The sequence below is a fragment of the Pyrgilauda ruficollis genome, unplaced genomic scaffold (assembly GCF_017590135.1).
Source record: "Pyrgilauda ruficollis isolate IOZ18807 unplaced genomic scaffold, ASM1759013v1 scaffold2, whole genome shotgun sequence".
Classification (NCBI taxonomy): domain Eukaryota; kingdom Metazoa; phylum Chordata; class Aves; order Passeriformes; family Passeridae; genus Pyrgilauda; species Pyrgilauda ruficollis.
The window spans coordinates 1,916,909-1,938,286 of record NW_024519206.1 but is presented as its reverse complement, the minus strand read 5'-3'; the positions used below and the strand labels follow the sequence as shown (position 1 = coordinate 1,938,286).

At 36.0% G+C, this 21,378-nt stretch overlaps 1 protein-coding gene across 2 annotated transcripts; it reads left to right on the top strand.

Moving 5' to 3' along the window:
• Nucleotides 1-220: 220 nt before the first annotated feature.
• KRIT1 (KRIT1 ankyrin repeat containing) lies at nt 221-20,597 on the top strand. Of its 2 annotated transcripts, XM_041466675.1 has the most exons (18): nt 223-364; nt 653-977; nt 1,645-1,766; nt 2,042-2,201; nt 3,285-3,377; nt 4,342-4,471; nt 6,629-6,872; nt 7,157-7,272; nt 7,698-7,841; nt 8,963-9,119; nt 9,385-9,492; nt 11,173-11,329; nt 13,308-13,459; nt 14,117-14,283; nt 16,001-16,088; nt 17,769-17,975; nt 18,282-18,398; nt 18,857-20,597. In XM_041466675.1, the coding sequence occupies exons 3-18, from the start codon at nt 1,665-1,667 to the stop codon at nt 18,923-18,925; spliced, it is 2,211 nt and encodes a 736-aa protein (XP_041322609.1). In that variant the 5' UTR covers nt 223-364; nt 653-977; nt 1,645-1,664; the 3' UTR covers nt 18,926-20,597. The 2 variants fall into 2 exon arrangements, with proteins under 2 accessions (XP_041322610.1, XP_041322609.1); XM_041466676.1 differs by lacking the exon at nt 17,769-17,975 and having other exon boundaries at nt 221-364.
• Nucleotides 20,598-21,378: the final 781 nt, after the last annotated feature.

Here is a 21,378-nt window from a genome sequence, read left to right as displayed (position 1 = left end):
GGTTTAGTCAGAATCAGTTCGTGGTGGTGTCTTCTGAAGCTGGTTGTGTTTATTGTCACAACCTGACAGCACACCCCACCCCACCCCCCGCTCACCGCCCCCTTCATCCTCACTTTTTGTTTTCTGGAGTCGTATTGCAAGTCTCAGCGCTGTCGGTTTCACAGACATGCTCTTTCTGCGCTAGATTTAGTGCAGAGCAGTGACAGAGGGAGTTCACCCACTGCTTATTCGCCTCCTGTCATCAGGTGACCCGGCCGTACCAGTGCAGGTTCACTCCACACAAGCCTATGACCCAAACCCTGTGTATCCAAGCACGTATAAGGAAACCCAAGGAGCAGGCCTTCCCAGCTGTGCATAAGGGATGGTTGTTTCTTTTTCCTTTTAAAATTCCTAATATCCTAAAGTATGAGTTCTCATAAGTCAGCATGTTGCTTGTTTCATGTTTTTAATTGTTACTGTAAATAGTATACTAAATACTAATGTAAATACTGTAAATATGCTACTGCAACTCATTAGCTGTTTCTCTTCAGATATTATACTGTTCACATACCATCACTGAATCCTCTAACTAATGTATTTATATTAACTGATGGTGAAAATATCCATGCTTATTATTGTTATTTATGTTGAGGTTTTTTCGATATCTTTTCAGGTAGTCTCGATCCCAGGAAAAATACTGGACTAAGGGCATAGGAATCTGAAGACCTCTGTTTCTTCTAGAAGAGGTGGAGAAGCTAGAAACACTAACATTTAAAATATGTGGAGGAATTAATCTGCAAAAAGCATGTGCTTACTGATGCTATGGAATGAAAGGGTGTTCATTTGCAGATGAAGAAAATGATCAGCTGGAAGGTGGAAATGGTCAGACATAACCTACTTTCTGGAAGCTGATACGTGGTTTTGCTTTAGGAGATTTTTCATATAATTTCCATACAATTTTGTGATTTTAGGAATTGTCACCTTGATTTAACAGAAGGGTAAGCAAAGCTTTTTCTTAAATCTAAATGCTTTTATTCATTTTTTTAGAAACTAAAGATGTATTCTTTTCAGAAAATTGATTTAAATGAATTGTGCACCAGTTTGCAGCCCCACTGAAATAAAACTAAGTAAATGAATCCATATTATAGTTTATTTTTATCAGCTTTGTTACTTGGCTGTAGGCAATACTGTTCTACTTTGTGGGGGGAGATAAAACCAGGTATTTTCTTGAATTCCTGGGGATTGCACTCATAGAAGTGCAATACTTGTTACAGCACAATTTATAAATCACAGTGCTTGTCACTTTGAAATGGCTTTCTTTTTCAATTTCACATCTTTTCCAGAGTTCAAAATTTCTTTGGCCTTTTGTCTGGTTTGCAAAATGAGGAAGATAGTTACAAAGTGGGAAAAAAACCCCATTGCTTTTATTTTAAAGATGGGTTAGAGAACAAGCTTATTTGTATCAAATCTATATGACGTCCTATTTTCTCCTTTCATGAAAAGGAAGCAGAATTATATCAGCCATTGGCATTTCTCCAGCTAAAAAACAATAAATGAATAATGCAAAGCATCAGTGGATATGAGCACTGCATCCTGAAGTTTAGTGTGCTGTTGGATGTTTTTTTTCAGCTGAACCTTTTCTTCCTGTTTATTCATTATTTCCAGTGATAAAGTAAGAAGGAGAGATGGGAAACCCAGAAAACATTGGAGATGCATATGTTGCTGTGATTCGTCCAAAAAATACTGCTAGCCTCAATTCTCGGGAATATCGAGCTAAATCCTATGAAGTAAAACGATTTCTTTTCTTTATGTATTAGTTATTTGGCTTTTTAAATAGTATAGTAAATAAGTAATAATATAATGGAAGAGAATGTAGCCTTGTCTTTTACTCTTTAGTCTGCTGTGGAGGTCATTCTGACTTCACCATTCTGCTCCTCAACATTTAGTACTTCTTGAATTTTGTTACTACTTTTACATAATAAATAATAATAATAATTGTTTTTAAGTTCTGTGCTTCTTTCACCTGTGCTTAAACTTCTTTGGTTTCATTATTGTTTGAAAGATTTTGCTGCTTGAAGTTCCCATTGAAGGCCAAAAGAAAAAAAGAAAGAAAGTTTTGCTAGAAACTAAACTTCAAGGAGGCACTGAGATAACCCAGAGCATCTTGGATTATGTATTAGAAGCCACCAAACCAATTTCACCAGCCAATCAGGGTATTAAAGGTAAGACCATTTTAATCTAATATACTATTGATAACACTATAAAAATGTTTTTTAAATTGGCATGGCAAAGTTGTGCAAAAGCATGAAATTAGTATAAAGAAAGAAGATCTATTTTGAGGTTCATCAAAAAAACCTAAGCCAACTATACAGCTAAAACCTTTCATGAACCTTTGTTTTTCTTTTCCTTCCAACTCTATAAAATGCTCACTAAGTGATTGTTAATAAATGAATCTTTGTCTGTGCTGCTTCTTCACCTCAAGTTTAGATTTATAGCTAAACTTCCAGTAAACCAGATCAAAGTGGCTTTTGAATCCATAACTTCAGCTAAAACTTGGACTAGAGACCTGATAAAGTCAGTTGTTCGGAAGACAATATCTATATGAAAATATTTCTAGCAAAACTGTATCGCTTACAGATGGAATTTGATGAGTACATTTTTTGTCCTTATTTTTACATAGCTGATATAGCAAAGAACATCACACTTGTGCTGACAAATTTGGTTTTGCCAGCCTATTACACTTCCAGGTTGGTATAAAGTATAATGACTAAAGGACTTCTGGTCTTTGCTGTGGACTTCATCTCTGTTGTTTATGTGGTAAAACGTTGCAGGTGACAGTAACTGTAGCTGAGTGGATGTAGCAGAGCTAATAATGCAGCAAACACAGAATAACAGAATTAATACACATAGAGGAATGCCTTCTAAAAGCAAATACTCTGTTCCTTACATAGTTTAGAGAGTTTTAATTCGACTCACTCAGACGGCCCAAGCATTAAGTATGCCCAGCTTAGTTTGTACGCTGCTAAAATATGCAGCTGAGGTTGGAAAAGTTAAAAAGGACTACAGTCATATAATTTTTTCATGTTAATGGGCATATACATGTTTATGTTCTTTTGTTTATGTATTTAAATTTTCTTCGGTTTCTTTTAGATTATAGCTCATAAGCATAATTTTTTCTTCCTGGAAAGTAGGAAGATTGAGTCTGATAAGCTTTCAAATAGCCAACTCGAGATTTTTTCTTTGTTTTGATGATTAATTAATTGTTTTGTGGTTTATCTGTTTTTTGTTTTTAAATAATGTGCTAGGAAAGCGTGTGGTGTTAATGAAGAAGTTTCCTCTAGATGGAGAGAAAGCAGGCCAGGAGGCGTCTCTTTACGTTGTTCCAACTGTTGTGAAAGGTAACACGGAGCATGATTTGTGAAGCTGCACCCATTTTAGCAGAAGTTCACTTTAGGGTTTATTTTTTTGTATGATATCTTTGAGTTGTATATATCTGTATCATTGATATATGATTATAAATATGTCATCTATTATATATTTTAATTATACATATAAAGTATGTTTTGATATGATATATAGCTTTTTCTGTAAAAAAAAAAGCTATATATCATATTAAATCTTTTTTTTAAACATTAAAAGTTGCAGGCAGGCGCAAAACTCCCTTAAAATCAATGAAGAAACCTTTGGTTTAATGTATTGCCTTTGCTTTTGTAACAGTAGCACACTTCTGGTTTAAGCAGTATTTGTGCATTTGGTTATATTTCAAAACACAGGCCTTAACTTGCGTAGAATTTGCTGAATGCAGCTCTAAGACATCCTACTCAGTTCAGTGTTCTCTACTCAGAGAAGAATAAGTAAGTCTCTAAAGAGTAAATAAATTCTTTAGAAAGCCAAATAAATTACTTGTCAGGAAAGTATTTTAGAAATATTGAAGTAAAATGTGTGCTTTTGGGGAAACGTCTTCATTTTTGCCTTACTCATAAGACTTAATAAAACCTATCGAATAGATACCATGGTGGAGCTACCAGTATACCAGTACATGCCCCTCCTAGTCCTGAGTCATCTTCCTTTTTTTTTCTGGTAACAGGATGCATTTAACATTTATTCCTCAAATGAACCTGATCACACTGATGGAACAGTGACAGAATACGTAGGGATTTTAAGACTAACCTGTTGGGTTGTGAATTGCTATGTAAGGATTCTATGTAATTGCTATCAATTATTATTTGGGGAAAATTATTATTTGGAGAAAATCTAGTCTAAAGTTATTGTCTTAATTAGGGATGTGCAACTACAAAAGATGCAGAAGGGAAAATAAGATTCTTCTCACTGATGTGTCTTCAGAGAATGTTTCTTTTTTAGATAATACGAAATATACATACAGTCCTGGATGCCCTGTGTTCTACTGTTTACAAGACATCATGAGAGTCTGCAGTGAATCCAGCACACACTTTGCTACGCTTACTGCAAAAATGTTAATTGCCTTGGATAAGTAAGAGACACCATCAGTAAAAATACATTAAAATGAAAAGTTTGATATTTTATATCAAAATACAAATATGTATTAAAAAGATCATTTGTCAGTGTAACACATAATTTTTATAGCATTCTTGTGGTTAAGAAGGAAATCATCATGGTATTTTCTTCATCATCCATATTTTCTTATCACAAATGGAAACGCTGACAACATATTTCTAAAAGTCTTTTAGCAAACTCAAGAATGGTGTGTTTATCTAAATCAAGTAGCTTTTTGGAAGTTCATGCTCACAGTGAATGTTTTGTAAAATCATAATGTTTAATTTTCTGTAAATGACATAATTGTCATTTGAGTAAGAATATTTGCCAGAGTGTAGTAAAAATATGCTGTAATTGTATACCATTAAGATTTGCATTTAAATTAAATCTCCCTGTAGAAAGGGAGTGCATCTTCCCCAGACACACAAATTTATTTGCAGTAGGGAATTAACTTTAAGAAAGGTGATTTGTTGTTTAGCCAGATTTATAGTAGTTTGAAATTTGAATACATGAACAAGTTTTTTGTTGTTTTGTTGCAGGGTTTTTTGGTGGTTTTTTGTTGTTGTTGTTGTTGTTGTTGTTGTTGTTTTTGTTTTTTTGTTTTGTTTTGTTTTTTTCATTTTTTTAAATATATCCTTAACCAAAAAATACCAGACACACTTGTGTATGAACTTATTTGCAGTAATAAAGTTAGCTGAAATTTCGGGCTAATGTAAAAAACCATGCTACAGGCTATTACCTAAAAGGTTCTGTGTGTAGGGTTTTTACAGTTTATTAGTAGAGTTGTAGTATTTGCGTGTATACCATCATACCAGTTAAATTTATTTGCTGCTCGCTGAATGCCTTCAGGCTCTAAGTTCTGCTTGGAAGTGTTTCATGCCTCACAAGAGGCCTTGGAGGTATAATAGAAAATAGTTTATATTTTTTTATTCTCTATGTACATAATCTGAAACAATACTTCTCAAAGATTCAAACTGCCATAATTAATTTATCTACCAAATATTTAGAGAAAATGCCTGAAAATTCCTTAGAGAGTATAGCACAATAGCTACAATTTTTCTGTTCTTTCTGCCAGGACCTGAGTAAGAGAAGAAAATGCTGCTTTTGCAGGACATTATAGCTCGGATTTAGGACTTAAAAATAGGCCTAAGCATATGCACAGAACTGCAGGTTCCTTCTGCTGTCCTTACATATGCTTCTGGGACCGACAAGATCCAAGTGGTCTGTCAGTGGATGTCCAAAGCATGTACTTACTTCTCTTTCTTCTATTTCCAGGCTCAATCACTAAACAGAATTTATTGTATTCCAGCAAAGCACATTATTACCTCAAGCTTGTGAGAAAGCATGTGCAGAAACCTAAATGCAAACCTGCCTTTAGACCTTCAATGAACCACTTAATATAACACTAAAACAATTTAACAATTCAGTAAAAATATATTTATCCAAAATTTGAGATGAACAACTTGTCCTGAGCCCTGTGTTATATTGCATATGTTGTTGGAAAAATGCAGCAGGTGTACAGTACTGACTTCCCCTGGTAGCACAGAGACTCTAAAGCTCCTCAGTACTCAGTCAGTAGGAGTGCACTGAGAAAAGAATAAACTTCAGCAGAGTTTTATAAAAAGGCAGTTGGTAGCCTGTGTGAAAGAGACTTAGCAGTTTCAAAACTGGACCTTCTGGTTTGCTGCCTTTTCCTGTCTTTCCCTAATGAAACATGTGAGTTGGAAAGCTTAAGTCAGTACAGATATTGAAACTCACCCTTAAAAAAACTGTTTTAAGTTTTAAAATTTGTTCAGGGTTGTACTGTTAATAAACTGAAAGTAAATGAAATGTTGGTGTGGTTTTGTGGTTGTAACCCGTGTTACTCTTAGTGTATAATTTCCTTCTCTTTGAGAGTTTGCAGCCGCACAGAATTGAGCAAACACAACTGTTTAACTGAGTGTGGTTAACAAATTTGACATTCAGGGAGTAATTTAGTCTTATAAAATTGGCTGTGCAAATTATAATTATTTTTTTAAATTCAAATGTGTGATTAGCATATATGCAATCCCTAATCAAACAAAATAATGGACAGCATGACCAAAATGATCCTTTTCTACCTGAAAATTAATTCCTTGCTCATTCTCTCCTGCAGGTGGTTGGATGAACGACACACCCAGTCTCACTCCATCCCAGCTTTATTCAGACCATCTCCTCTTGAGAGAATTAAAACAAATGTAATAAACCCTGCCTATGCTATAGAACCTGGTCAAACAGAGAGCTCATTGCACATGGGTTATACTGCCCTGGAAATAAGGAGTAAAATGCTGGCACTGGAGAAAGCAGATATGTGTATCTATAATCCTTTGTTTGGATCTGACCTTCAGTATACCAATAGGGTAAGTACTATATTTTCACTTTGTATTTGTGAAACATCCATATATTTTCATTTTAGAGTTCATTCATTTATTTGATATGAGTGTGTGCTCACGTCAGAGCTGTTTATTTACCAGTAAGTGTGCACTGGTTTTTCAATCCTCATATTTGATCATAATTCTCTTTCATTATAAAATGTTACTATCATAACTTTGGTTTCAAGAGAATACCTGACTGGAATGGGGGATTGTGTAGCCAAATCTCAGTAAGACATTTTTTCAGTTGTGTTTAAATTATGTCTTCACAGGTTGACAAGGTGGTAATAAATCCATACTTTGGCCTTGGAGCCCCAGACTACTCAAAGATTCAGATTCCTAAAAGAGAAAAGTGGCAACGTAGCATGAGCAGTGTCACAGAAGACAAGTATTATGTTACATTCCTTTTTCATTAATGGATAATTTTGTTTTGTTTTATTACAGTAGCACTTGGTAGACTTAAAATGAGATTCCTATTACTTTATGCTTCACTGTAGAAATATATATTTTAAATGAAATTCTATTTGAAATCATTAAGTATTGAAACACAATGTTAAAGGATGAATCAAGAAAGGTGTAAATTATAAACATTAGAGAAGCATTTATTACTCTAATAAATACAGTTGTGGCTTAATTTCTGCATGACAAAAAAACTATTTGTATGAATACTGGCACATTTTAGCTGCATGAACTTCTCTTTTATTCTTCATGTAGATCTATGGATAGTGCTATGTTGTAAGTTTTAAGAAGTCAATGTTCTCAACTATAGTATTTCTGAAAGGTGTTTTTCCTGCTTCCCCTTTTAATTCATAGGGAACACCAGTGGGTAGATGATTTCCCTCTTCACCGCAGTGCTTGTGAAGGAGACTCTGATTTGCTAAGCCACCTTCTGGATAAAAAGTTTTCTGTTAATCAGTTGGATAGTGACCACTGGGCACCAATTCATTATGCATGCTGGTGAGTCAAGCATAGTTTTGCCAATCGAGTGCATTCTAGCTGTCATGATTCTTTAGCGCTGTCATTTATGTAATTTATCAGCCTTCCAAAAGAAGAAATAATAAAAAAACACCTCTAGACTTTTTATGCTTTCATTATAATATATAATAGTGTTAACCTTCTGAAGAGAAACATTACTTCAGGTTTTGAGATAATTTTAATTTGAATGGTTTTTGGGGAGACCAGTTGTGGAGATCATGTCATCACTTACTTATTGTCTCTTGTATCTCTCCTGACTATTTTAATTCCTGCTGGAGGCACTGGGTCTACTTTAGCATGGTAACTTTCACACTCTGTGTTGGCTTAAGCCTGTGAGCAGTTTAACAGCACAGCACTAGCTGAGATGAGTATGTTTTGGTGCTGGACACATTTTAAGTGGGAAGCTAGACTAGGTGATTTACAGAGGTCAACATGTCTGACTATAACTCTGTGATTTAATCTGTAAGTGCTTGAAAGCTTTTCTCAGTCATAGAAATCTTCTGTTTTATCTTTACGGAAGTTAGTCTTTTGTATATGTAGTGGTCAGTATGTCTGATGATAGGAATAACATGAAAATCAAACTTGATTATAAAAAGCCCACATTCTTACTTGCTTTTTAGTGTTTGTCAGAAAGTTTGTAAATACTTTATACATCAAATACACACAAGAGCTACCAGTTATAAGCATGGGAGTTAAGAATCCTCAAGATCCATCTGCATGACAAGCAGAAGCTGAACTCTGATTCTCACACTGATTATTTTTTTCCAGACAAAGCTGGACTCTGTTTTGCCATGACTGAATTGCTGTGACTACCCAGACTTAGCTAGCTTAAAGCAAGGTTCTGTTTGTCTATCATGAATCCAATCAATGGTTGCTAGACCAGTGATTACCAAAGAAGTGTAGAATTGATATTAATTTCTACAAACTTAATTATGTTCCATTGTATCTGGTGTAATTTGAAAGCTAAAACTCTTCAGTGTGAACAAAACCACACTTTTTCATAAATAGGACAATCTGAAAAAATACTTATTCATAATTAGAACCATCTGAAAAAAAATTATTGTATATTTGCTGTGTCTGTTCTGATTTAAACACGTCTGCAGGTATGGAAAAGTTGAAGCCACTCGAATGCTGTTGGAGAAAGGGAAATGCAATCCAAATCTTTTGAATGGCCAACTTAGCTCTCCTCTTCATTTTGCTGCTGGAGGTGGGCATGCTGAAATAGTACAAATTCTACTAAACCATCCTGAAATTGACAGAGTAAGTTCTGTTTGTGTATAGAAATGCAGATGAAGCAACAATTTCTGGCTGTTGTATGAGAAATATTTTGGTGTCAAATCAATGATCTTGTTTAGCAATTACTGAAAAATGGTTAAATGTTTTTGATTACCTCTGCTTTTCCCATTGTGTATCAATTAAATGTTTGAACTCTGGTATCAAGGATTTTAATTGTCTTAAAAATGTGTAAATATTTACCTGTTTCCAGTGAAATCAATGTAGAATCGGTGTTTCTGTTTGTTTGTAGCACATTACTGATCAACAGGGAAGATCTCCGCTGAATGTCTGTGAAGAGAACAAACAAAATGAGTGGGAAGAAGCTGCAAAACTACTGAAGGAAGCCATAAATAAACCTGTACGTATTTATTTTCTAAATATTTTAAAATTTATAATTAATTTACACTTAATCTTTTAGAAGAGCTAGAGTCACTTCCGGCTGTTACTGGAAATGTGCAGCACACTGAAATTCAGAGTAAATATTGGCAAACTGGCATTTTGTCTCTTTAAATGTTTCTGTTCTGTTTCATGGCTCAAGAAATACATGTAAGACATGTAAACATGATGTTTCAATTTATTTGTAGGAGCATCACATGAGCTACTGATTTTATGTCTATTTTTGATCGTGCAACCATCAGCTTTCTTTATGCATTCTTATCTTATATGTTGATAAGCAGGAGCATTCACCTAATGTAGGTGTTCTATGAAATAGGCTAAATGTAGGGTTCTATGAAATAGGCTTTTCATCAGTTAGTCAGTGCAGGCTTCCTTGGAAGCCAGTGGAGATTGAGCCAGGATAGGAAACAAAATTTACAATGCAATTCCTCTTATCCTGAACTAGATTTAAAATTAGTCAAATGATATAATCCCACTTGTTTCTTTTCTTTGACTTCAGATGCAGCCTTATATCCCTGTAAGTAGGTGGTACTAAACCTGTCAGTTTTTCTAGATGTTTTAAATTATCTTCATTTCACTCTGCATGAATGGTCTTCCAAAATAATTAAGGAAGGAACTGACCTTCATTTTAAGGACCTTACTATGCAGTAGATCATGTGAAGGTGTGTCTAATGACTCTAAAGACTAATGGACACGTTTTAAGTAGATTTCAGAGTGTAATGCAGGATGTTATGTTGTCATTTGTTACTATTTAATTAATACAATATATAAACTCCCCCTATAAACTACTGCAGTAGGAATGACAGTGACTACTGCAGCAAAAATAGACTGATGTTTTCCATTCCAACCTCATTTTCAGTCAGTTGTCATTTTCCAAGCCATCCATCTTTTTTTCCAGAAGTTTTTAGGAACTCAGTTCTTGATGACTTAGTAGATTTGAGGAAGAGAAATAACAAATTCCTGAAATGTTCTTATTCAAGCAGCTGAAACATCTAATCTGTTACAGAAATGAAAACAAGACAGTTCATTGATTGATGACTTGAGTATGTATGCTTTAAGCACCTGATTTATGTTTATGTATGTCTTTCAGAAGACATATTATGGGCTCACATGCAATTCAGTGAAAGCTATGGGAGTTCTGAAGGGGAAAATTATTTATTATTTATAAGATTTATTTAGATTCTCTTACAGGAGCACTATAAGACTTAGTGAGATTGTATTCTTGTAGTGGGTTCTGAGTAAAGGGTGGTGCTTCCCTCTAAAAATAAGTTCTTTTAGTATAGGGTAGAAAAATTCATAACCTGCCGGTAATAGCAAAGTGAACATTTTGGGATATGCATGGGCACTGAGCACAGATCCCTCAGGGAACTTTTAAATACCTACTTGCCTTTGACAGAAGTCCTCAGAATACCAGCAAGATCTTTCTTAGAGTTATTGTTGTAAAAAATGCAGTGTAAGAACTTGCACAGAACATGAAACAAGCAATTTGGGTAAATAATAAATACGTAGGAGTTGCGCGATGTTCTTTTTCCCAGCATCATAGATGTTGCTTATAGATGGTAAAACTACTTTCCTGTCTAGAAACACAAACAGAAAGGATTTTAACAAATGTTTTGTGTAATATGTTCCCATTTTTATGTAGTATGAAAAGGCACGGATTTATCGTATGGATGGATCATACCGCTCTGTGGAGCTGAAGCACGGAAACAACACAACTGTCCAGCAGATCATGGAGGGCATGCGCCTGTCTCAAGAAACTCAGCAGTACTTCACTATCTGGATCTGTTCTGAGAACCTCAGTAAGGAAAAGGGACAATGGTTACACTTGAGGGTTTATCATAGTTTATTCCTGTTTGCCTTTAGGAAAAAGTAATGCTGTCTTAGGAGAGTAGGAGACATGCTTTCTGACAGGCTTCACAGCCTGATGTCTCCAAACTGCTTTCAGAGTTGTGGAGTTGGGTACCCTTGCTAGGTCTTACTGTATCACTCTGGCACCTATAATGTATTTCATCCAGGAAGATGAGGCTGTTCCAGGTTTCCTTTCTGTTACAGGGCACCTTGCCTGTCATAGGCCTTACTAGAAGCTTATCCTGGTTTTATCCATATTTTTCTTCCCAGACTATCTGAATTTGAATGCATGTAGTTTTTACCAATGTCTAGTCTTTTTAAAACTACTTAAGATGATTAATGTTTTTTCATTAGGCCCTTTAGTCATATGAGTTTTCCTGTGTTTGGCACCAAAATAATTTTTGATAAACAAGTTTTCAAATATATTTGATGGGAGAGAATTCTGATGTAAAATGTCATGTTTTTATTTATGGTATTTTTTGGTACTTCTGATCTAAATAAAAAAGATATTATAGTTTTTGTTTGAGATACGTACTAGAAGATAAGTAGAAGCCCAAGAGTCAACAAGTGTGGTTGGGTAATTTCAGATAATGTGGTCAACAGTACTGCTGCAATAGGGATAGCTGTGGGACACCTTGTGGATTACAAAGCTCAGTTGTGGTCTGGTAAGATGCTGTGTTAGGAGTGTCATTAACACAGAAGCCTTGCATTTAAAATTTTATTTACTGTTGCCAATGCTACAGCGGTATTTTTGTGACTACTGTAAGCCTCAGCTAAACACAAATGTTAATGTGAAGAAAAGGAAGTGTTTGAGTGTTAAAGTCTTGCTGCTTTTGCCTTTCCTAAATATGTATGTGAAGTTGTCATAGAATCACTGAAGTATTACTCTTGCATTTGTGGGGGAAGAGCTCACTGCTAAATTGTTTGTGTAACAGCAAGTAATTCTTTAGATATTTAGCCTAGATTTAAAAATGAGCTCCTGATTTATGTCTTCAAACAACTAACGGACAAGTTTCATTATAAAGTATGTTGCAGTTTCTGTACAACTGTAAGGACAGTAGGTTTCTTGCTTGTAGAACAGATGATGCTTTTCTGTGTTTGAATGTAAGATGGAAAAGTTAAATGAACAGATTGTTCCTAGTGAAAGATGTTGCACTATAATGTATCCATTTACATTTTTCATATCATGTGAAATGCCACAGTGTGAAAGGCAGAGCAGTGAGGGTGAGGCAGATACAGCCTCCTAGAACCTCACTGCTAGGAAAAGCCAAGTGATAACCCAAGGACAGACAGGGTGAGTGAGTAAGCCAAAGATACAGACTCTGGTACATAGTATGGCTGTAGCTGAAAGCTCTGTATTAATTTCTCATCTCTCATGTACACAAGAGAACATGAAACATTTATTGACTTTAGCCTGTTAAGAATCAAGACATTTTACAGATTAAAAAGAAGAATGTCTTCTGAAAAGAAGAATGTCTGTTCTGACAAGTTTGTGGTTTTTATATATATATATACAAAAAGGGCAAATACATTTATAAGATAAATTATATCTGTATTTTTCTGTCAGAAATAAGATTATTGGACTTTATATTTCTGCCACAGTAATAGAGACAAGAGTCTCTCATGTTTTATTACTGCGTTTGGAAGGCCAGTCTTGGTACTCCATTAAATTTTTAAATAGCACTTCACTCTTGAGAAACTATTGCATTTAGTGAGTTGATGCTAAGAGTTTTGTCAATAAATACATATTTTCAAACCTTTTCTATATAGCAGTTTAGAAAACATAGGGAAAACCTAGGGTTGGTTAATGAGTCCTCAATTTCAGGTACTCTGGGTTTGGTGCAGCATTTAATAATTTATGTGGATGTGTGTGTGTTTGTGCTGGTTTATTCTGTTTGTTTATTTAGAAACAAACCTGTTATTTTTCAGGTCTCCAGCTGAAGCCATATCACAAGCCTTTGCAGCATATTCGAGACTGGCCTGAAATATTCACTGAACTGACAAACTTGGATCCTCAAAGGGAAACTTCACAGCTTTTCCTGAGAAGGGATGTGAGACTTCCACTGGAAATAGAAAAAAAGGTCAGGACTTAGAAGTGAATGAAATTATGTCATGTTTGGACCATCAGAACACTTGGACCATCAACCCTCAGTGTGTATAGTGACTGTAGTAATTTCCAAACTTTTTTAAACCTGACATCTCCTTTTCTGTAATGTTTTGAATTTTCACATTCTTCCCTTCCTCTCTCTTGCCTTCCTGCCATCTCTTTGTTCTCTCTCTCTTTCTCACCCTCTCAGCTGGGTTTATCCAATGTCTCCATGTGTCAGTCTCTGTCTGTCATACAGCTAAAAACAACCTGCCTGATTTTATTCCTTGTGCTGTTGTTTTTTAGTTATTTAATTGGTCAATTTCAATGGGATTATTCAAACATATTACCGAAAATGAATTTATGGGGGAAGAAATCCACATATACCGTTATTTCTGTGAACTTTTTGATTGGGCATGGTGTGCTAGTTGCCTTTCATTTATTTGTTAGATCAGTGAAGTGTTGAAGTAAGTAAATGAAAAACAATGCTTCTATTACAAAGCACCACTAAAATGTGCTTTTTGATCCTGACTTCAGTCAGGATCACACCTATGTCTTCTGTCTCTGAATCAGTGAGAAATGCTATTCATAGTTTCTAAGGCTATTTTCCTTTTTACAAAGAAATAATATTATTTAAATCTTTTTTTAACAGATTGAGGATCCCTTGGCTATTCTTATTCTTTTTGATGAGGCCAGATATAATTTACTGAAAGGTTTTTATACATCACCTGATGCAAAGCTGATTACACTGGCAAGTCTTCTTCTACAAATAGTCTATGGAAATTATGAGAGCAAGAAACATAAACAGGGCTTTCTAAAGTGAGTATGTGTTTAAAATTTAAAATTATGGGTTAGATTAAATATTTTTAGATAGCACTTCCTATGGAACCCTCAGACTTTAGGTATGATATATTTTTTGGTTTTCTTCACTGAGCTATAGTTCACAGTAATCATGTAACCCTTGTAGCATTATTAGAAGTTGGGCATTGTGTGTGAAAATGTATTAATCTTAATAATTGCAGTCCTAGACAGAGGGGTGGACGTTCTGTAGTATGTAAAATCTGTCCTGAGATACAGTAATACCAAAATAAACAACAGTATTTATTTGAAGGGTTCTGACAGGACTGAGGCCTTGAGCAATGTTGAAGAAACATTTTACTATGGCAGTTGGACCAAAGTCTGGGACTGATTTTCCCTCTTTGGACAGACCATGCAGCGATATTGTGTCTCTTCTGTCATTTGCAGGAGAAATGCTGTACTAAATTAGTCAAACCCATGGCACCAGTAGGGCTCAGCCAGATGGTATTTTTCTCTCCCCTTCCCTCTGCATGCCAGAAGAACAGTAGCTGAGCTATTTTAGGATGGCTTGTTCTTCCCACATACATTTCTGCAGCAGTATCTGAGCACATGAGGATTCCAGTTCTCTACTGTGTGCACCTTCACCCCCTGCTGTCTCCACCACACTTCATTCATGGAACTGCAGCTGTGTTGTTCTGGAATGCTGCTATGCTTCTCATCTTCTCTTATTCACAGCATCAGCTGAGCTGCCTTGGCCTGATGGGTTTTTGCATGTATTGTCCTGCAGTTGAACAGCCAGTCGATGGAGCATAAGGGGAACGGGGTTTAAGTGGGACTGCCCTCCTGTACGAGTGTGCAGTTCAGTGCAGCTGAGTTTTGTATGAAACTACTCCCTGCTGACTCCCAGCAGCTGCAGGGTGGTGTTCCTCTCCACACTGAGGCCTGTCAGTACTGTGGTTCCAAGTTCATCCTGCTCAGTGGAAGTGTTTGGCTCTACAGACAGGTCTACCTAAAAAGATAGGTTGGGCTAGACAAAAAGCCATTTGGACATGCTTTCCATCCATATTCACATAGTTATTATTCATGTAGATGAGGAGTTTCATAATCTGTTTTTCTTTTTGTAGTTGACAAAAATTTTCATTAAAAGACTGGTAATTCCAAAAACATATCCCTAGTTGTTGTTTGTAAAAAACTAGGAAAGGCTTGCATTCTTCCTCTTAGTTTTTTTTTTGTTTCCTGCAATTTAGGTTTTTTAAAAAGGCAGTTGATGTAAGTAGCTTCTCTTTCATATAATATAATATATAACTTCAATGTGGAAATTAATTGGGCTGAGTCCCTGGTAGTGCTATTGCAGGAGTGAAAGGAAGAGTATCTACAGTCTGTCATATTTTCTAAGTATGTGATATGCTGATGTAAATAGCATTTTGTGTATAATTTTGGCTTCCAACCTGGAATTCATCAAACTGCTCTCTAGCCAAGTATGAGTTGTGTGTTCTGCTGGCATTTCCTCTCCATGCCACGTCCATGATGTGTGACAGTGTGTATAATGTAAAGCTGGATCTTCATTAACTGAGAATTGCGCTGTATCTTAGGAACCCATCTCATCTGATGAGGTAAGATAGACTAGGAGCTGACTGTCTAGCTCAGTATATGACTTGAAGGTACACTGTGGCAGATGTTCTTTTTTCTTACTTTGTTTAGTGAAGAAAAACTTTGCTCCTCTTTGTTTTTCTCTTAGTGAAGAAAATCTTAAATCTATTGTACCAATAACTAAACTAAAAAGCAAAGCTCCTCATTGGACAAACAGGATACTTCATGAATACAAGGTAAGATAAATAAGCAGGTAGTAGAAAATCCTGTTGTTAAACATTTTTGAATGTTTGGTTGTCAATTAATGAACAGAAATACTGGTATCAAAAGCTAAAAATATGTATGCTCTGAATTTTTGGAATTCATTGTGGAATATATTTCTTGTACAGGTACAGATCTCTTTATGTTTGTTATCTGTTCATTTACCTTCAGTGTTAGCTCTGTATTGGGCACAATTCCAGTTCAGGCATAGGTGTGAAAAAATCTACTCTGATTTAAATTTCTGTGTCCGCTTGTAGCAATAGATCCCCAAAGTCCTTTTTTTCAGTGTAACTTTTATCTTAGGTACCTGGTAGTGCTGCTGATGTGCAAGTGCACACACACACACAAACACACACACACAAACTCCTTTGTTTAGAGGAGTTAATTGAGCAACAATGTTAAATATTTTGGACTTGGGCTGCTTGTGTAAAAATGCATCTAACTGAGGGCTGTGAGTTCCAAATGAGGTCAGATTAAATTTGTGGTCTTCACAAGTAATTGTGGAAAAAGTGAGGTGTGTCAGAAAGAGAACTGTACCAGCTGATGTGCATCACTAAAGGTAGCTGCCAGGAAACATTGCAGAGGCACCTAGTGAATGTTTTCAAACCTTGCTCCTAGTTTTGACATGAGATTACTCAGTCATAAACTTTCTTTTGGTGCTCACACCTTTTTTATCAGAAATTAGCAGATCATTCCTATTCTTTTTAATAGAGATGAAGGAGGGGGTGATGGTGGTCTAAGACTATGGTGTAGCAAAGTAATCTAGTCTGTCATCAAAGTATATGTAAGAATGAGCCTAGCTTTTTTGACTTCTGCTTTTGGGACATTATTTTGGGGTGTGGGGCATGGGGGAAGGGAAAAGAAGTTGCAGTCTTTTGTTCTGAAGATTTTATGTGTTAGAAATGGCTGTGTAGAATTCAGGTAAGCTCTAAGGCAGGGTATGGATCCAGAGAGGCTGATCCTGTCACACACAGTCATGGCCCTCTAACTGCTGAAGATTTGTGTTTTCCCTCGTGTCTCTGGCTTCTGATCTTGTCCACAGCCCAACCAATTTTTTATTTGTTAGAGAGTTGTTATCATTCTGGTTTGAGGAGCACTCCAGCAATAGTTTGTTCTGACTGCTGCACTCTACTGAAGAGGAAGGAACAGAAGCCTGTCTCATTCTGAATGAAGGCTCCACTAATGAAAAGAGATCTGCACCTCTCTCTTGCTTAGAAAAGAAAAAAAACAATCCATGTTTTTGGAAGGAGGTACTTGCTCATCTTGCCATGTCTCACTGGATTGGACTCCTTAATAGGAGGAAAAATACTTAGTTTTAAGGACTGTGATGCATTTGGTGTCAGATGGGTGCATAGCTGCTGGTCCCAAGTCCCCGTTACTTCTGGGAGAGGCAAAGCTGTGTGGCCCTTCAGAGGTTGTGTGTCTGTGCTCAGATTTCCAAGGCTCATATAGGTATCCAGCTTTTGCCTCAGTCTCTTCTAGTACTTGAGCCTTTCCATGGCTCCAAGGTTTAATTTAGCTGTAGGAAGATGCTTGATGGGAAGGCACTTCGGAAATAAGCATTTAGTAAGGATTGCACTGAGCAGTGGATTTTCTTCAAACAATCACAACTGTTTGGAAGGACTTGTTGATTGCCATTGTTTCTTTGTGTTTAGAATCTCAGCACCAGTGAAGGTGTCAGTAAGGAGATGCATCACCTTCAGCGCATGTTCTTGCAGAATTGCTGGGAAATTCCTACTTATGGAGCAGCTTTTTTCACAGGACAGATATTCACCAAAGCAAGTTCAAGTAGCCATAAAGTCATCAAAGTGTATGTAGGAGTAAACGTAAAAGGGCTGCACCTCCTCAACATGGAAACAAAGGTCAGCTTAAGTGAACTGCCAGTAATAACTATAAAACTTAATTCTCTTCTCTTAAAATCTTTGTACTAGAAGTCATTTCCCATCCAACTGTTTAGTTAAACTTGACTGAAAATTTCCAAGATTTTAAGGTCTTTATAAGTCACTAACAAAGTCTTGTGTTTTTTCACTTCACTACTTTGTGAACTGCAACTGCGTTGTGGAACGTAGTGGTTTAAGTCTGAATCCTGTCTTTGTGAATGAAGGGAAGTTCAGTTTGCAAGTATGGAGGATATTTTCTGAGTGACAGTTTCCTACATTTGGTCATAGGCTTTACTCCTCAGCCTAAAGTACGGTTGCTTTATGTGGCAGTTGGGAGATGGAGATACGTGTTTTCAAATCCACAGTCTGGAAAACAAAATGAGCTTTATTGTACATACCAAGCAGGTAAGCACTATCATTTTACATCCTTTATGTTCAATTGTTTTTTTCCTAAATTAGATACACAAGCCTCTTTTCTGTTGAGATTAACCACCCTTGCATAGTATAAAAGAAGCCTAAGCCAAGCCACCACAAAAATTATTTTAAAACTTTATTATTAATATTTCAGAATGTTTGCTTGTTTTCTTAGCATGTGAAGCCTTTAGAATTCAAAATACATAAAATGCAGCTATAATCATTAGGATAAACCTTTTGTTTAATTGAAACTGTTTCTTGCATGTGCCCAATCCCTCATTATCTTAGATTAATTCCAAATATAGAGATTCAGAGAGCTGGAGCCACTAACTTTGTGATCGAAAGTAATGGAGTTTGAGATTGCAAAAAGCTGAGAATTGCTTTTGTCATGTACTTGATTGTCATAGTTCTGAAATGCTGATAGAATTTAATTGCATCCCTTTACATAGGCAGGACTCGTTGTAAAACTCCTGATGAAATTAAATGGCCAGCTAATGCCAACTGAAAGAAACGAGTGATGGAAATGAACAGTAGTTACGAGATGGCATCTGATGGCTGAGCAAAAAACAACTTGTTCCTCCTCGTAACAGGACTTCCATGTATATGAATTTTACACAATAGAAAAGTCAATTTGTACAGTTTTTTTAACTTTGTACAGAAGCTGCATGGTTTATTTTTTTAAAAGAACTATACAACATATCTATTATTTTTATAAGTATTTTTGTGTTTCATATATTAACTATTGTAGGGCTTGAGCTTAACCAATAAAGCTGATGAAATCTAAATGGTTTACCAAGTTCAACGAGCATGAATCCAGTAAAGCTGTTGTTCCCAGAGAAATATGGGACTACCAGTGCCATTAAGCAAGTCTCAGTTAACCTATTTACCTTTCGTGTCATTGGTGGAACATCAAGGAGGTGGTATATGTTGCAGTATTTTGTAGACACCCTGTATTTTTAAGATACTATTGATAAATATGCTTAAAAGACTAGTTAGACCTTTGAGCAACTACTTTTGATAAACTCTTGTTTTTTATTTGGTTTCTGACAAACATTTTAGCTTGCTTTATTTTTACTCTTAACTTTCTCATACTTTGTATTCATATTTATTCTAAAGTACTGCATGAGGATGCCAAAAGGGAAACACTTTAAACCATTCAGAAGCCATATTGAATGTTTAGCATGCTTGTTTTGTAAAATGAATTTTTACTTTCGCTGTGCAATATAAAGTGTATGTATGGAGGAGAGGGAGACAGGGATTTACAGATGAACCTTACTCAGAGGACTTCAGAAAGTTTTATAAATCCTACCCTGGACTGCAACACATATGCAGTAACAAAAGCTCATACAGGAGGTACTAAGTTATTTCTCTTAAATTAATTTTCTTACTGATTAATTCAGTTTCTTCAGGCTAAAAGCAGTGCAGGATGAAGGAATGAAGATGACAAGGACGTCAGAAACAGTTTGTAAGCATTCTGCCTGCTCTTTGTAGAGTCAGGGTTGGGGCTCCAAGAGCTGGGTCCCAAGTATAAGGTGGGATTCTATGCAGTCTGAAACATATCCTTGTACATTAAAATAGAATCTGTAACACAAATCTTTGAAGTTTCTGGTTGTATTTCAGGGTTTTAAGTGCACTTGACTATTTCTTCCGTGTAAACTGCATGCTAAAACAGTGTGCAATATTTTGTAAAAAAAAAAGCTTTTATAAAAAATAAAAATTAGCACTTGCCTCTAAGTTTTCAAATAAAAGCTAAAATGAATGTGAAGAACTGTGCTGTTGTATAGTAACTTTACTCAACCTTACTAGTAACTGCAGTTTAAAAAATTAAAAGTAGTAAGCTGTTAAAAACATGAACAGGAGACTTGTATTTTGTATTCTTCTTAGCAAGCTGTAATTTTCTACTTAAACTTCACAGGCCTAAACAATAGTAAATTTTCATGGATTGTTATGCTTTATTTAAGGTAAATAATGCAACAGTCAGGTCCTTCATCGTGCATCCCTGCTATCACTTGGCACTGGTATCAGAAATACATTTCTCTACACAGCACTTTCTTAAAAAACTAGAGGAAAATGTTAGGAAGGTGTGTCAGTTGCCTATATAACTATACTATCAATATGCCTTATTGCTGTATAGTCCTTTCTGCTAAATTCTTATTTATTACTACCTAATAAATTGTTTGCAACAAGTCATATTTGGTGTTTCTATTTTTGTAGCCAGCATGAAGGTGCCATCAAATGTTACACCAAGCAGGTGTTACTACCAAAGAGCAGTGGTTTGTAACAGGCTTGTCGTTGTAAGGTATGTAAGAAGAGCATCAGAGAGGACCAGAGGAATGACTCTAAATTAAGGTAGTGCACCTTGGAAACTGCTCAGGAGTTTACCAGGTAAACTGGAAACTGTTCATTTTGGCAAGACAGAGGTTTGCAGATGTTGCACATCAGTGGAGCCACTGAGCAGCAAGAGCCCAACTGTGCATTCCCAGAGGCTTCTGGCACCTGGGTACATAGGAGCTCGCACTGCCCTGCTGGGGTGAGGCAGGTGTGTGCTCTCCTTTCATCTGGAAGCAGGGAAATAAAAAATGGGAACAGAGAGAAATCCAACACCACTGAGACAGACCATTAGTAACAACCAAACAAAATACCACAACCAAACAAAAAACCAATGAAAATGAGTTGCAAGATGGGCAAAGCTGACACTTGTGCCTTTGTAAACATGAGATGCCCAGCTCACCACCTACAGTTCATCTAACAAGCACTTTCTTAAAAATAAGGACCTGTACAGCTGCCGAAAGCAAAGCTCCAGGGAGGTGGGATTTTCCCAACCATTGTCAGCTTACGACTGGATGCAGTTTGAAGTGGGGCTGTTGGCTGAAAAAAGAAATAGAGGTTCAACAGAAACAACATACATGGTTTGCAAAAGCTCTGCTTTACCTTAATTGTTACTACTATAGGTTAAAGATATAAAAATAGT